This window comes from Falco biarmicus, chromosome 3, assembly GCF_023638135.1.
Source record: "Falco biarmicus isolate bFalBia1 chromosome 3, bFalBia1.pri, whole genome shotgun sequence".
In the NCBI taxonomy this organism is placed as follows: Eukaryota; Metazoa; Chordata; class Aves; order Falconiformes; family Falconidae; genus Falco; species Falco biarmicus.
Window position 1 is genome coordinate 56,265,861 of NC_079290.1, and position 16,880 is coordinate 56,282,740.

The following is a 16,880-nucleotide window of genomic DNA, read 5'->3' on the forward strand; positions in this document are numbered from 1 at the left end:
GCAAAATACAAAATTCATTGCATGTTTCAGAAGTTCCGTTAATCCAAGGTCAAAATTTAAGAAAGGTTACTGACATTCAATGTTCTCCTACTTCCCTAAGTGACACCAAGCATTTTCTACCACTGCAACAGGAATATTAAGACAGTAGAAACTGAGGTACATGGGGGGGGGGGGGAAATCAGCAGACACATACATAAACACACAATTTGAAACTACTGTGATAGTAATTGGTCATTACAATAGTCATAACATCAGAAAAGTTAATAATGCCAATGGCTTAAAAATGAAAAATTGTCATTTACTTGTAAGATTCTATTTGCTTAATAATGATCCTAGAACATCCTATTTCAAAGGAGTCCAGGAAAATGCTTGTTTAAGCAACTTCTTCCTCATTTTCAATTACTTCACAACATGCCCAGATGCCTTAAAATCTCAAAGCAAATTCCTGAGCCAGTTTTTCTGCTGGAAGTGAAAAAGATGTTTAGATGACATAATGGAGCCCAGTAGCTTTAAATGACAGACTTGACGACCACAGCTTCATTTATTGGGTGGGGGGGATGGGGGTGAGGTGTCTTTTTTTTTAAAAAAAAAAATATCTGTGCTAGACAGTTTTTAGAAGAAATTTATAGCTGAGACTTTAGTCCAAGCACAACAATACAAGCAAGTGCCTCTGTTTCAAATGACAGTTCACAAAACTTCCTCCCCTCACTTCCCCTCATTTCTGCTCTCTTCCTCTCACTTGATGCAAATACCCTTAACAATCTGCATCTTTCTTAGACAAGCACAGTGTAAGGTACAAGCAACTCATTTGAGACATTTTTTTCCTCTAAGAAATGTTAGAGTATTGAAACTTGTAATAAGCCTAGAATAGGACTATCCTTTTTAAAAGCCACCACCTCTGAAGGAGATTTGGCTGTATTTTACAACAGAAGCTTTTAGTCTTCCTGAAGGGGTTAGGTAACTGTAGCACCTCCATCTCAGTACCTAGTCTGTTCTTTTCCCGACATCATCATTTTGGGTGATTATTTCACGGAGCAATTCGGAATAAACTTAAAGGAACTTGCATCTTTTGGAGACTTATTTCAGAAGGGGTAAATGCAAGACAGTTGTCCAATTTAGAAAAGGGAAGAGAATTCAAGTACTGCGATGAAACTGGCAAAAAGGTCGTTGTCTACTGTCAATGCAGTACCCACCAAAACAGTCATTTTTCTATTGTTATAATGAAGTAGCAGAGTCCTACCCCTACACTGCTTTAGTGCAGCACTGAGGATCAATGAAGGCCTGTATAATGCAAAGAACCATACATGAACACCGCAACAAGATCTTAAGTTTTTACTTCACCACCAGTTTTCCAACCAAAAAAATATTTAAAAATCACTTTCACAGCACACTGTGAGAATGCCATATGTAGCAACACTGTATTCTGCTTGATAAAGAGCAGCATCAGAAACAGCAATCAGTTAAAAAAGTTGATCAGAATTTCTTAACTCTAAACCAAACTACATCAGTTCACCTTTAAATGTCTTGTTTTGGAGAGAAAAATTGCTAGATTTTTAGAACTTGCTAAAATAAAGACAACTGACATTAAGAATAAAAGCATGAGAAAGACAAATGTGAGCACTCTTTTTGCACTTAAAGCAAAAAGCTTAATCTAAAAATAATGACAATCAATATTTAGTTTTCATAGTCTATGATTACTTTGAGGTGTTTGATGCTCTACCCAGAATTTCATTTAGACACAGGATTATGACAGAATTTTTTGCTTGGTTTTTTTTCCTTGCACTGAGTTCTTGGAGCCATTTGTATATACAAAGTGAAGCTAACTGAGCTTACTCTTTTGTTACACTGCTTGGATGCAGCCAACACGATTGCCTGGCACATCACCAAGGAAGTCCTCTGTGGGCTAGATTCAGATCTGTTTCTCATGTAACACCCAATTGTATTTACAGAGATAGTTAAGAGCCACCTTCCATGTACTTCAAATGAAAAGGTTCAGACTTTTGCATATATAAAGACACTGGTTTGTTAAATTGTCATGTGATGGCAGCACATAGTTTGACTTTTCATTTTGCCTGTGGTGAAGGATGGAAAGTTCACTGACATTGTGTCCACGCACAATTTCTAATTAGTTTTTCAAGTATCAGGGGGAAGAAGAAAAAAAGGAACTCTCCTACTGTGCTTTCCCACTAAATACTTTAGAATCTATCTTTTTTTTTTAACTGAAACATATAAGCTCTGAATCATGCAAAATATGACCACCTCAGTTACATTAGTCTAATGTAACTGGGCAACTGGTAAGTTGCCAGACCATCCAAAGCAATAGTGACAGTCCATTCTCACAGTGCCAGCCTGATGGGTGGGATAAGTTAAAAAAAAAACAAACACTGAAGCATCACTGTATGCTCACGGTGTTTTCCATTTTGGTATTCAGAGTCAACCACTCTCTCTTGACATCAGTAGTTGTCATTTACCACTGCACCAACATAGTTAGAAGCAGCAAATTTGTTTTTAGTTTCATTAGCAGCTATACACTCTGTGCTATTCATCATATATAGGTGGGTCTCCATCGCTTGAAAACATTGAGAGTTTCTTTCCGTGATTCTGCACGTGATCTTCATTCATCTTCTCCAAAGCTTCGATCTAGAGAGCCAAAAATAAACCCATGCTGAATCATAAAACCATACCTGCACCAGAATGTTTCTGAACAGTGTTAAAAGGTAGCTTTAGATGACTGACCGGGTATATACAATATGCTATTTCAATGGTTCAGTCACATGTGTGGAGCAACATACTTTGGAAGCACAGCTTGAAACATCTGTTCTCAAAAGTAAAAGGAGCAGCTCTCTGTAGTTTCATGCTGTGTAACTGAAACGCACAAGTTGCAGGGAGGACTCCCTGGATGATTCTAAGACTTCAGCTGTATTCCTCAAAGTATAGAAGCGTCCCCCTCCCCAGCTCTAAACACCCCTGCTGTAACTCTGCCAATCCATCAGCACTAGAGAAATTCCAGGTAATACTAAGATTACAAATCCATTGCAACCTTTTTTAACAGTGAAAGCTGAAGACAGTTACACCTCAATGTTTTACGCAAAGTAACACAGTATAGTAGCTTATTTTGATTTCAGATTGTGATGTTTGGATTACTTCCTCTTGTATTCTAGGGGAGATTAATTTTAGCTACTAGTGACTAAAGTCTTGAAATTTAAGGATGGGCTGCTCAAATTCACCTCTATGTAAACAGCCATGTAAGTCTTTCCCATAAAATTTATAAGCACGAAAGATGACATAAAACAACAACAAACCCCCACCCCAATGCTCACACCACAGTCAGTGAGGGAGTTGGGTTTTGTTTGATTAATTGATACATAAGGATTACGGAACAGTGACACTGCATTCTCTTTATCTCTTTCTGAGGACCTGCCCCAGGAGTTAACTAGCTTAAAGCTCCCACCTACTACGTGCTGGATGAGCATAAACCTACATTGTCACTAGGAATCAAGTAGAGTAGAACTGCCATGTTGCCTTTACTTTAGTTAGTAAATGTGGCATGTTTGACAACACATTTTTTATAAGTGTCTGATATCACGACACACACCTTGAAGAGTTACAGCCAAAATTTTAAAATTAAAAGCCAAAGGTGACTGAAGATTCCTAGTCCATATTAGCAAGATTTTAGGCTTGAAAGTTGAAAATGTTAGCTTAAACTTTAAATTCAAAGTCAGTTAAAATCTAAAACATGAAAAATAAGCAGTAGAACAATTATTATTTTTAACCCAGCTTTCGTTTCTCTGCACAACCTTTAACCTATGTAAGGAAAGACAACAAAACTAGCTTTTAAACTAAAACAGGTCACTAAATTTTCCTTAACAGTGAAAAAAGCAATTACGTGCAACATGAAGCCTTTTATACTTGGGAGAAGGGGGATCAGGAAAGGGAGTGGAGAAGTCTGTCAACCTCAGTTTCTAAAAATACTTGTACTAGGTTGAAATAATCAAGTTCTGAAAAAGAGATGCAGAATGATTGCTGAAATTATACTCACAAATGCTAATCATACAGACTAAACATTGAAAATTAAGGTATTACAATGGCTAACCAAATTAAAATGTTAAGACAACAGAAAAAGCTATACCTCTGCTTGGAAGTCTACTTCATTATCGGCTGTAATATTTAAACTGGAGACAGCATTGAAGAGTTCACGCTCATTAAGCGCTTCTGCCACACCTCCTTTCTGGAAGAACTGGTCAATACAAAAAGCATACATTAAACACCTACTACATGAAACAAAATATTCCTTTTCCTTCCCCAAGTTACAATTACAGTATTTAGTCAAAATGACATTTTTGCTTTTGTTGACTTACAGATAAAAGTAACTGAAAGTTTTAAATTCTAGTGGTACTGGTTTCTTCTCCCACACTATCCCTTTCGAAGAAGAACACCATCAGTATCAGCAATACTCAAGAGTAATCATATATATGTGGTGGTGATCATTTTTTACAGACATATTGGTTGACTTTCAGTTAGCTCTGAATTAACTATCTTGGAAAATATTCAGTGTAACAGAAGACTGTCAAATGCAGAGGTCCTACCTGTGAAACATTCCTACAGTCTCTGAACAAAAACTCAAGTCCATGAGGATGGGTTGGCTCCACAGACTGACTAACATCAATAAGCCAGACCTGTAGTCACAGAGAGATAGCAATTCACTGGGTATTAACATTTCATATTAGATTAAACCTTTCCTTCCCACACCAAGAGTAAGCTCACCTTCCCATCATGCCAAAGCATGTTGTATTCACTCAGATCTGCATGGACTAGGTTGCACTCCTTATACAACTGTTGCATCATCTGCAAGGAAACAAATTAATGAAGTATGCTACACCCCAAGTAACTGTCATTTGCACAACCGTAACAAAAAAACGCAACACACACAAAACCAAACGACACCCAAAAAACCCCCACCCTTCCCTAGTCACCCACCCCATTTACAGCATTTCTTTCAAATTTTTCAATGAAGTTCCATACAGAGCATCACAATTTTGGAAAACTGCCAGGAAACTAAGCTTTTATCACTGAGCTTAGCTTTGGCAAGTCAGAAGAATCAGTTTGGTAAACTCCTGTCAGCTCTGCCAACCAGTCCAAGTGCATGAGACAGATAAACATGTTCTCTAGATATACCTGTCATTCTCACCCGTCACACAGGAAATGAGTCTCCCAGTTTTAAATACTTAATCCTAACTAGTATGCACATACACTTGAAACACAGTTGCACTGGTCTACTGGTCTCAAGATTTGAGACACAGACCATTCATATTATCGAGCTGGATTTTTGGATGGTTGGGGTTTTTTTTAATATCTATAATGTAATAGTGAGTGGACAGTTCGCAGGTATGTATCATCTGAACCAATTACAGCAGATAACAGGAAAGTAAAGTATCCATTATGCTATATTATAATTTATTCTCCGATATCTAGATTTGCTATAAGGGAGGGTGTAGAGGGGGCTATCCACTGGAGAGTGCTTAAGCATTGTAAATTAAGTAGTCAGTAAACCCTGAAGACTTCAGAGAATTTTCCAAACCACATACTGCTTCTATAAAAGGACTACTTGCTCATAATTCCTCTGCTGCTAAATATGTTATCAAATTCCAGCATGTTTTCCATTCAGATTAAGATTCAAATTTTTAAAATTTTTTTAGTGCATAATTTTTATTTATTCTAAGTCACACATTAAACAGCACCAATAAGCCTTTGGACTCTGTATCTTGAAAGCAATGCAAGCATCCTGAAAAGTAAATAAATTGTGATTTGTCCTTCAAGTTTTTTGCCTAAAAGAAAATATAACCAAGAATTGGAGGAGAAATCAGCATTGTCTTACATTAAGAACCTGATAGTAGGCCTTTTTCATATCTTCACTATTAAGTGTTACATCCTTTAGTTTAGGAGCTGGGATTTGATCCTGGCCAATAAAAGACATAACCAAGACGTGTTTCTTAAGGATAACCACTTCAGGACAAGGAATTCCTGCATTTTGCATTCTGTGGATCAGAAAATAGATACTGATTAAGAAAACCAAAACAAAAATGCCAAAACACCTATGGTTCTAGTTCCTGCTTTTTCATTTCCAATCTTAGAGAGCTGTGTGTAAGAAACCTGATCCAGAGTCAAAGAGTCAGAGCTGGAAACCGAATAAATATATGTATTTCGCAAAGGAAAATTCAGATCAAAGCTGTAAGTGGATCTAAAAACACTCACTGAAAACTGATCACTTTTGTAGCTAGAGCGTGTTAACTTCATGGGTTTGTAAATTCTGTCACTGAATCACTGAAGATGCTGACCATTCATTACACGGTAAGAAACCAGAGTGCTATTCAATCCGTGCCAGTTTGCCTAAAAATCAATTTAAACTTTTACCCAGATGTAGTGTATCTTCCTTAAACAGAGAATAAGAAACTGACAGGCATTTGGCAGCTACACTTTTTTATTATTTTACCTTGTTAAGTTATGCATTTCTTTCTCAGCCCACATACGAATAATCTTCCGTGGATTCAATTTACTGAAGCGATCTTTAAATCTGTAGTCATCCTTAATGTATTTGTCACGGTTCTTGAATTCATTAAGAGTTGTTTTAAACACTTTGATGGCACATTCTGGAGGTATAACTTTATCTTCAGATGCACTTCTCATAGAAAAAGTCAAATATATAACAAAGTTAACTATTCTCATCTTAAGAACAAAACCACCATGCATTTGCTTGTAAACTATTGCAAAATACAGCAATTTTTAATATAAAAGAACCGATTCTCTTATCAAACTAGGAAACCAATTAAAGTTGAGTATAAGATTATATGATTAAGCTTATATATGAATGATTGGCTTTTGGCATTTTCATTGTATGTTGCTTATCAAATAGGTTCCATCTGCCAATTTGTTAATATTTTACTTAAATGTCATAGTTAATAACAGCCCTGCCCGTTAATAGATGTACCTGCTTCAAGAAGTTACAAGTGGAAAAGGTCTCACATTAGAACAATAATGGTAGCATCGATGTTTTGTTAAGCACCACAAAGATGTTGCCCATTGAATGATACTGAGCAAAAGAACACTCCTGAATATCGCTCAAGCAAAGGTCAATTTAAAAAAAACAACAAAAAAAGAGTGCATCTTTTTTCCCCCCTCCCGCCCCAGCTTACATCTCTCTCAACATCTCCAAACAGACTAACTGTATTTGGGTTTTATTTGTTCCTTTTGAAACACCACTAGTGGAAAGTGAATTAAATGCACTACAATCACTACTAACGTACTACAACCCTTCCAGCACGGTGATCTTTAAAACTGGACTCCTGCATGACTTGCAAAGCAAACAGCACCCCAACACTAATCTCAAGGTAACCCAAAAGTAACAAGCAGCACCTCCGCTGACCTGTACACACGGAGCTGATAACACAGTTATCTGTATGGAAAGACCATCTTCAGGTAGCCTATGATCATCATGATAGCTCTGTAGCCTAGGGCAAGTCAGAGGAAAGAGTTCCTCAAAATCTCAGGACTTTTTTTTATAAAAAGTAGTACATATTTTTCCACAGAAAGCTATAGTGGATATATTAGTGTTCATTAAATGGTCTCCAAGGAGGAAAGTGTGGATTTTTTTTTTTTTTTTTTTCAGTTTCTGGTTGGTACCATTTGGTTTTCAAATTTTATTATTATCTGCATATACACAAATACAAACTTTTTTTGTATGCCTCGAGAATGAAAAAAGTGCAAACAGTTGTAGTTTCTGCTTTTTTAAACCATCTCTGGTACTTAAAGCTACCATCAGTAACAAACAATATACTTACTTTCCTCCATATGCATGAAAAACAACAGATTCTTTTCCTGTGCTGATGCAGCCTGTGATGGTCTCCAGCATCCCAGCATTGACCATCTTGTACAGAAGTAAACGCGTTTTAGGATCCACTGCTTTCTCCTACAGCCAAGAAATCAATACTCAATTTGTTAAAATAATTATTTGCTTTACAGTAAGTTTAGAGTATTTATATCTCCCAAGCGTTCAACTAGGTGGAAAGAATAATGTATTAAAAGCATTCTCTCAATTGACAGAGAGAAGGAAAAAACAAAACAAACCAAAAGAACAGATAAAGCAAAGCCAAAGTGCTCCAGCACCATCATCTTGATATTTAATACTCTCAGGTACCTTATCAGCTGTGTAGAACATACAGTATTTTACCAGTTCCACAAAGTACAGACTGTGGCTCAAGAGCACTTTCTACAGTGCTTTTAAGAAGTCTTTACAAATCATGAATCACAATATCCCAAATATTATACTCCTTTTATATCAGTAACAATAAATACCCGAATTTAAAGAAGCCCATAGCAAGAATTACCAGAGGCCCTGCTCTGAACTCACCCATAAAGCTTATCAACTGACTTCTTACATTATTAAATTAAGAGTTTACTTGGTCATTTCATCTTCCTGAAACCTGCTTTGAAGACAGATATTTGGAGCCACATGGTTCAGCTGCAGAGAACTAGTCCTCTGGATGGTTTCTATAAATAATTTCTAGACAGTTAATTCACTGTAGCTGATTAAGAGCCAAATTTAGAAAGATAAAGAGAAAAAAATGACAACTGCTTGCTCTTATTTTGATACAGCTCTCACAGTAATGCAGATCAAATACAGACAGCCTTTTTCTAGTAGGAGCTGGCTGATACCATCCCCTTCAGCAATGATAACATGGTATTGCTTAACTGTTTTACTAAAAATGGAACTTCTCAAAAAATTACCAAAACAGTGTTAGTTGTTACACAAGATGAAAAGTATACAGAGAGATTTTATTAAAAACATACAGCAGTGGAGTGCTCCTTCTTTTCATGGAGCCTTGCACTACGACGCTCCTCAGAATAGGCATGTTGCTTTAAGGCATTGAAGACTTGATTTGACAACTTTAAGTCCATCCCGATTCCATCCCCAACTTGGAATTCAGGTGCGAACTACAAGTAGAAGTAACAGAACTTTAAGTATTGCTACTAGCAGACACCAGAAGTTGGCACAAGCAGAAATTTCTCGTTCTGATTTGGAAAAACCTAGGATCAATTAGGACCTATGTGAAAGCTACTTTGTATATTGTTGTCACTATGTTAAAAAACATATTGCTCTAAACACAGAACTTGAAGTTCTTCCCAAACTGATACGAGATTACCTAACATCCTGTAAAAATAGCACTTGCAGCATTTCCTTATCAGCAGAAGTTGCACCACTTACATGAAAGAAAACAGAAGGTATAAACAGACTGAAAATCTGCAAGTCAAACAATTGACTGACAATAAGTTACTTGGCTCATCAGGCAAAATGACCTAAAAAAAAAAAATTAGGTTACACAATAGCTATGCTTTTCAAAAACAGTCTTGGTATTTTATTTGCCTGTGTACCAAACTTGCTGATAGTTATGTTTTGCCAAAACAGTTCTGTGCAGATTCTTGAATCATGGTCATCAACAAATTATTATTAAATAAAAACCTGCAGAATTCAAACTGCCAATTTGAATAACTAATCCAAACACTGCATTGCTTTCATCCAATGGAAAAAAACAAAAAGAAAATAATCAGCACTGTATACAGTAGCACAGATGGACGTGCATTAGTTCTTTGGTTGAATTACAGCATTCAAGTTTTACACACAAAGTAAGTTTCCCTAAGTCTTCACTTACATTTTCCATACGAGCAGTGTTCTTTCTTCCACATACCACTTCATCATGTTTAGTAGTAATGTCTTTTCCTTTTCCTATGAAGCCCTTTCTTGGTGTAGTAGTAGGTTTATCTGCCAACAGTGAGAAAAATAAGTCACTTTATATCTAAACAAGCATTAATTAATGCTCATGGAGGTTCCATAATGCCAAAAAAGTAACAATTTTATTTATTAAACAGAATAAAATGCTTCAAATTTTATGATCTTAATGCAGTCTTCTCTTACCCTAAAGGTGACAGCTTAGCTTTTGCTATGTTATGACTGACTTCTACATCTTCTCTGGGGTGTCTGACATGTTTTTGATGTGTTAAAGACAGGAATTCAATTATCATGTGCAGGTGCCCCTAGCCAAATGTAGATGACAGACACAGAAATCCCACAATACTTTCCACTTATAATAGTTATTTTGCTAGATTCAGCCGCCAAACCATTATCCTGAAGTTACCCGCCCAGCTTCCTGCAGAACATCTCCCAACTGGGTGACCTGACTTTACATACAACTGGCATGTCTCCTTAAGTTAAATACAATTAATTTAACTATGTCATATTCTTAGGTCTATTAACTGAAGAAACTGTATTGTTTAGAACTGCCACACACCTGCTCTATAAGGATCATGACGGGTATCCTGCCAATCAACCTCATCCTCAGAGCTGTCACTGTCATAGGGATGCACCTTCCGATAATTTTCAAAGGATATAGAGACTGGAGAAACAAAACAAATAAGAATGTCCGCGATTATCAGCAGTTTGCTACTTCCTCACAGCTCTGTCACCCTACTCAGAGTGCCAGGAATATCTCCAAAGCAAAAAAATACTTCTTCTGATAAGGGTACCTTTGCTATCTCCATTGATCTTCCTCTCTTCACGCCGAAGCTGTGCATCATATTCCCTGTCAAATTCCATCTGCAGCATCTGAGCTAGCATTAGGTCACTAGAAGTATCAATATTTTCTCCTGTAATAAATGGTCCTTCAGCAACACTATGCAAAATGAAAACAGAAACTTAAAAAATTAAATACAGTAACCTAAACAGAAATGTTTCTTTGTAACATTTCATTACTCATAGAAAAGATTTCATGCAGAGCTGCATGGAAACTAGTGGATCTACACTGTTCGCCCCCCTCCCAGACAACACTAAATATTAATAGAGCATGACTTCATTTCTCTTTGCCACTTCTTTACCATGCAAATGCTAAACTTTTACTCACCTTCCATTCTGTAATAAGCCCTGTTTTTAAGATGCCCTTTATGAAAGCGAAAGGCGGCATACAAGTGTATGTGTGTAGCTATATATATATATATATTTAAACATGTTTATAAACAAACTAATAAAAACTTAGAAAATCCCCAACAACCAAAGAGTGCTGCTTTGCTCTGCTTCACAGAAAAGACTGTAGGCAAAATCTGTATAAATTTAGAACTAGTAAGCTCTTGGTCTATGTTTAGAGCTTCCAAGTATTAGGAAGATACAGGTGATACACCCGACAGTTCTTGAAAGAACATTGTACACTGTTAACAAAAGTCTTGAAAAAGGAAGAAAAAAAGTGTTTCTGATATTTCTCAAAACACAGCTTACGGACTGTTTTAGAGCACTCAAAACAATGCAAAGAAAATATCAAGAAGGAAGGGTGACAGAGGAGAGAAACTAAGGAAAAGTTTTAACTGGGGAAACCATCGTCACTGAAAAAGGCCTGAAGAAGCAGAGTTAGGCAAAGCGTTTACTGTATCATGATTTATTAAGCACACTGTAAGAAATACACAAGAGACAGAAGGATGGCTTCACAACTCTGGAGAGTTGTGAACTAATCCAGGACTTAAACTTACGCAACCACTTCAGGAAAAGCAGCATTTTCTTCTTCCAGCTGCAGCTCTTTCGCCAGCTGTTCACTCATTACCTCAGCAAGGGAACAGGATATTGATGCTGTGTTAGGGGCTCCCCATGGACACTGTAAATAAACATTTTATTCAGTGGCAACACAATAGGGTAATTAGCTATCACTGGCTCTAAAATAAGCTCATGTAATCTTATAAGAGCTTGTCTTCCATACTTAGGGAATTATGATGAACTAAAGTACAGAAAATATCTCAAAGAGTAGTTTCATAAACTCAATCGGGAGAACTGTGATTGAAAGGATGTTGATGTTCACTTACTAATGGGGGAAAAAAAAGCATTGGCTTGTTATTGTCAGTACCCTCTGAAGACAGGGGCAGGGCCTTCCAGGAGAGTCTGCTTACGAGCATACACAGTCTATGTAAAATTTCTCTTGGAATAACACAACAGTAATAGTTTATGCACAGCTTGCTCGCCCATTTCTAGAACCCTAAAAGGGCAGCGAACACAAACAGCCTCTGGAAAACGCAGAGGCATGCACACAACTTTGCCTGGGGAGGCGGGGGCTGGGAAATGACAAATCCAACCAAGTTGTGACTCACTGCCTACCTCCTTGATAACTAAACTCACTTAGACCAAATTCCCTGCTCAGCAACAGTGCTTGGAGAGGAGGAACTCATTTATCAGGGTCCAACAGCAGCTCCCTTCACCAAGATAACTGCCGGCAGCAGCAAACCGTGCCATACCCTGCCTTAACGCAGCTCACTCCTCACGGAATAACTGACCCTTGTTTTGCTGACACCACTTCACAGCGTGCTCTCGACGGCCTCAGCCCGCTCAGGGGCAGACGGGCTGGAGCTACCGCCGTGCCTGCCCCCTGCCGTCAGCGACGGGCGCCCAGAGACGGTGCCCGTGCACCGACATGCCTTTGTCCTCCCCCACCTCCCGGGAGCCAGGCCCGCGGCGGCCGTAACTGGACGGCCCCGGCAAGTCGAGGTGCCGCGGGAGGCCACGGGGTGCCGGACACCGCGGCCCGCGCCAGGGCCAGGGCCTAGCAGCGCCCGGCCGCCGCCGTTAAGGCCCGGCGGGCCTGCGCCCGCGCCCTCCGCCCTGCCCGCGCTCACCTTGCTCTGCCAGGCGGGGCCCGGCCCGGCGTCGGGAGCGGCGGCGACTCCGACCGAGTCCATCTGCGCATGCAATGGCGGGCGGCGGCGCAGCTACAGCAGCGGGGGGGCTCTGCTCCGGGCAGCGACGCTCCCTCTGCCAAACCTTCCGGGTTCTCCCCGCTGCCCCTTGCCGTCAGCTGCCGTCAGGCTCCCCATTGGGCGGCGGCACAGGGCCGCACCCGCCTTTCCGGTGATGTCACCGGGGTGGCCGTGGGGTCACCGGCGGGGGCTGGAGGCTCTCGGCGTGGCCCGCGAGTGGAGGCGGCGGCAGCGGGTGGAGCGCGATGGCAGCGGGGGCGGTGCTCACCGCAAGATAAACGGCGGAACCGAGGGAAGGCGCGGGGGAACACAAGCGAGCAAATTAATTTGATCCTGATCCCACAATATATTAAATATTAATATTAATAATGTTTTATAAATATATATACACGTTTATATATAATCTTTGTATATTATTAATAGGAAATATTAATATTAATAATGTAAACACAAAATCAGGTCCTTCGTGTGTGATCTGATAGCTGTTACATCTCAGTTTTATATGTAACATTTATCTGGGAAATAGTACTGTGATTAAAATGCCCCATGTGCAGGACTGGGGCAACCGGATAGTGTTTTGCTGCAACACAGTCACTGTTTCCAGTCTGGTCAAACAAGCATCACAGCAGGAAAGAAGTGATGCCTAAAAACCTCCCCAGGCCTGGCTCACCAGCAGGTATCTGCAAACATAGACAAATGTGCCATCACGGCCACCAGTGACAACCAGAAAACTAGCCTAGCGAAGCTGGCTGGCTGCAGGAGAAGCAGTCAGGGGTCATACAGCCCCTGCAGCACCCCCAGCCTGCTCGGAGTAAGTTCCCTGTTACACATCTAGCAAAGCCGTTGGTGCCAGGGCAGGCCCAGTAAAAGCCACTCTCAACTCTCAGCCCTGCAAGAATCAGCTTAGTTGGCCAAAGTCCATCTAATTTGTCTTTAACAACCTGCAATGACGGACATTAACGTTCTCCCATGACAACCTGTTCCAGTGTTTGTTATTGCAGAAAGTCCCCAACTAAAGGGCAGGCTGTTCGGAAGAGGGAGGGACCCAAGTTGCAGCACACAACCTGCAGGTGTGACACAGGTGTGTGCCATGGAGGCATTACAAAATCATAGAATCATTTAGGTTGGAAAAGACCTTTAAGATGACATCAAGTCCGACCATTAACCTAGCCCTGCCAAGTGCTAGTATGGCTTTGTCTGGTGATGTGGTACCAGTGTGGTTCTTATCCTCTCTGCCTCTTAGCCCTGGCAGAAATAGATTATTTCTTTCCTTTTGCAGCTGCCTTTCGGGGTGTGAAGATTGCTGCCACGCCCCTTCAATCATCTTTAGCTAAATTTATCAGTTTTATAAATGAGCAGAATGTCAAAGCAATGTCCTGCTGCCCCAAGAAATCATTGTTTTAACACAGCTGTACAAGCACTGATTAAGAAAATGGGTTTGGGTAGTTTTTGATTCAAAAAGGCATTAACAATGACTTAATAATCCTATGCCTTTTTATTCAGCTTTTCATTATCAGAAATAAGTCTTCTGTATTAGTCTCTTAAATATTACCTGATCAGGCCTTGATCCCGTGACCTCTTATATGAATGGGTCAAGGTTTGAACTGAATTACATTAAGAAGTAATCTACAAAACGACATGTAAACAAAATAATTTGCCACACATTCACATTGCCTAACAAACACAGTTAAAAATCTAGATAGAGCAGAAACTACCCTTCATATTACTCAAAATAATTCCAAAGCTGCATAGCAATTACTTAATATGTAATTCAAGTTGGTCATGATAAACATCAGCAAAAATTTGTACCTTCATTCTTAATCCCTCACTGTAAGTGGCTTGCAAGAATTCACATGTCTGTGCATTTTGCTGTAGGAAGATATATTGTCTTCGTTCAAGTCTCCCACTTTCAATAAGAAATACTGCAAAAAAAACCACAAAGAGAAATACCACTGTAATATTTTGCATTAAAAGGATACTCTGCTAAAATAAAAAGTCAAAGGTATTCTTATCACATGCTTACATTAGTCTTTGTAGATGTCTGTAAACTTGTCGTATTCTTTTTTAAAGCTTTACAGGCTGAATTCTTGGCACAATACAAAGTATACCTTTGTTTGCAAAATACACATTTGACATGCTTACATAAACACATGCTCTGCAAAGGGAAATGCTGTATCACCTGCCGTGCCATCTCTACCACATCTGTTACAGTGGCAATGTCAGTGATCTCCGTAGGCCTGGGTGGAACAAACCTTTCAGTGCTGGAAATCTGACGTCTGTTTTGGGCCACCTCCTTACAAACTGGATAGGATTGCATCTGATGGACCAAAATTCTTGAATTTGCAGTGGTGCAGTAGAGACTGTTCAGCTGTTGGGCTCTGCTGACTTCGTCTTTTGAGGCTAAGCATAAGAGGTTAGACAGGCTCATTTTATGGGCCAGATTTGGCCTCTGGTCTACGAGTTAGTGCCCCCCCTCACTCCCTAGTGTAGGCCATGTTCAGTTCCTTATCTGTGCTGCTTTGCTCTGTCCTCTAAAAAATAGGGTACAGAGAGAGCCCTGTACGTTGCATTACCCAAGCAAAGCCAAGGTGAGAACTGCAGAGACAGGGCCTTGTCTTGTTTATATCAGATCTGGGAAGAAAGAGGCTTACCTAGGCTGTAATAAAAGAATACCCAGTGACGGTGACTAGTCAGGGCACATCTCCCACTGCTTCTCTACCTCCCTGGGATATTTATAGTTTACATATCACCAATGAATCATAGAATCAGAGTGGTTCAGGTTGGAGGGCACTTTACAGGTCAGCTAGTCCAACCCCCTGCAATGAGCAGGGACATCTTCAACTCCCATCAGGTTGAACTCCATCAGAGCCTCATCCAGCCTGACCCTGAATGCTTCCAGGGATGGGGCACCTACCACCCCTCTGGGAAACCTCTTCCAGTGTTCCACCACTATCATTTAAAAAAATACTCCCTCATATCTCTGCCTCATATCAAACCATAATCCCTTGTGCTATCGCAACAGGCCCTACTGAAGAGCCTGTCCCCATCTCCCTTACAAGCCCCCTTTAGGCACTGGAAGGCCACAATAAGGTCTCCCCGGAGCCTTCCCTTCTCCAGGCTGAGCAGCCTCAGCTGTCCCAGCTTTCCCTCACAGGAGAGGTGTTCCAGCCCTCTGACCATGTTTGTGTCCCTCCTCCGGACCCGCCCCAGCAGGTCCCTGTCCCTTCCAGTGCCGAGGCCCCAGAGCTGGAACAGCGCTGCGGTGGGGTCTCACCAGAGCGGGGCAGAGGGGCCGAACCGCCTCCCTCGACCCGCTGGCCACGCTTCTTCTGGTGCAGCCCAGGGTACGTTTGGCTGCCCGGGCTGCCAGCGCACGCCGCCGGCTCTCGCCCAGCTCCTCCCCGGCCCGCACCGCGCCCTTCTCCGCGGGGCCGCGCTCGGCCGCGGGGCGCAGCGACGGCCCTTTAAGGAGGCGGCGGCCGGCGGGGGAGCGCGGTGCCCATTGGAGCGGCCGCGGCGCGACGTGTCGCTGCGATGGCCGCCGCCGGCCGGGCCCGCGCACCGGGGCGTTCGCGGCGGAGCGGGCGTTGACAGATGTATTTGAAGAGGCCGGCGGGCGGCCTCGCCTTCTGCCTCTTCTACCTGGCCTCCTGCTTCACCAACAAGGTGAGGGCGGGCGCGGAGCCGCCCCGGGCTCGGAGGGGCCGGGCGCGGCGGAGGAAAGTGCGGGGGCGCTGGGCAGGTGATCCGCTGTGGCGGGAGCGGGGGCTGCGCTTGGTGGGGCGAGGTAAAAGCGGGGACCCAGGAGGACGTGGAGGAGGGACCGTGCCCTCTGCTTGCCCTGCCCTGCAAGCCCGGAGGAGGGCTGTCCCGCGAGTGAAGCCCCCCCGGCATGTCAGCGCCGGGGCCCGCCGCCGCCGCCCGGGGCTCCGCTCCACACGGCGAGTACAGCTGGGTCTGCCCCCCTTGGTTTCCTCAGTGCCTGCCGCCTGTACCTTCCCACGACACACACGTGCCCATATTGACATACTTAGGAGAGTACAGGGGTGGGCATCGTGTTGTTCAAATGAATGAAACGTTAGCTCGAGAGCCAGAAATTACGC

General features: G+C 41.7%; 2 protein-coding genes and 1 long non-coding RNA gene across 9 annotated transcripts in view; 1 reads left to right on the plus strand and 2 right to left on the minus strand.

Annotated features, from left to right (window-relative positions):
• Positions 1 to 1,317: 1,317 nt before the first annotated feature.
• On the minus strand, positions 1,318 to 12,992 carry RIOK3 (RIO kinase 3). 2 transcript variants are annotated; one of them, XM_056332761.1, is made up of 13 exons: positions 12,697 to 12,992; positions 11,566 to 11,687; positions 10,576 to 10,721; positions 10,341 to 10,445; positions 9,705 to 9,814; positions 8,845 to 8,988; positions 7,836 to 7,963; positions 6,491 to 6,679; positions 5,876 to 6,035; positions 4,765 to 4,845; positions 4,587 to 4,676; positions 4,130 to 4,237; positions 1,318 to 2,640 (listed from the first exon to the last, which is right to left on the minus strand). In XM_056332761.1, exons 1-13 carry the CDS (start codon positions 12,757 to 12,759, stop codon positions 2,539 to 2,541), a joined length of 1,548 nt encoding a protein of 515 aa, XP_056188736.1. In that variant the 5' UTR covers positions 12,760 to 12,992; the 3' UTR covers positions 1,318 to 2,538. The 2 variants fall into 2 exon arrangements, with proteins under 2 accessions (XP_056188736.1, XP_056188737.1); XM_056332762.1 differs by having other exon boundaries at positions 6,491 to 6,676; positions 12,697 to 12,989.
• A 125-nt stretch (positions 12,993 to 13,117) lies between these two features.
• On the minus strand, positions 13,118 to 16,171 carry LOC130146540 (uncharacterized). The gene is made up of 3 exons (XR_008820949.1): positions 16,052 to 16,171; positions 15,030 to 15,177; positions 13,118 to 14,699 (listed from the first exon to the last, which is right to left on the minus strand). It is a non-coding gene; the product is annotated as an uncharacterized LOC130146540 (long non-coding RNA).
• Positions 16,172 to 16,240: 69 nt separating this feature from the next.
• The window catches only part of TMEM241 (transmembrane protein 241), a 62,981-nt gene continuing 62,341 nt past the window's right edge, over positions 16,241 to 16,880 (plus strand). For all 6 annotated transcript variants that reach the window (XM_056332763.1, XM_056332768.1, XM_056332769.1 and 3 more), the window contains exon 1: positions 16,241 to 16,443. In XM_056332763.1, coding sequence (XP_056188738.1) covers positions 16,372 to 16,443 — 72 coding nt within the window. In that variant the 5' untranslated portion in view covers positions 16,241 to 16,371. The remainder of the gene's footprint in view (positions 16,444 to 16,880) is intronic.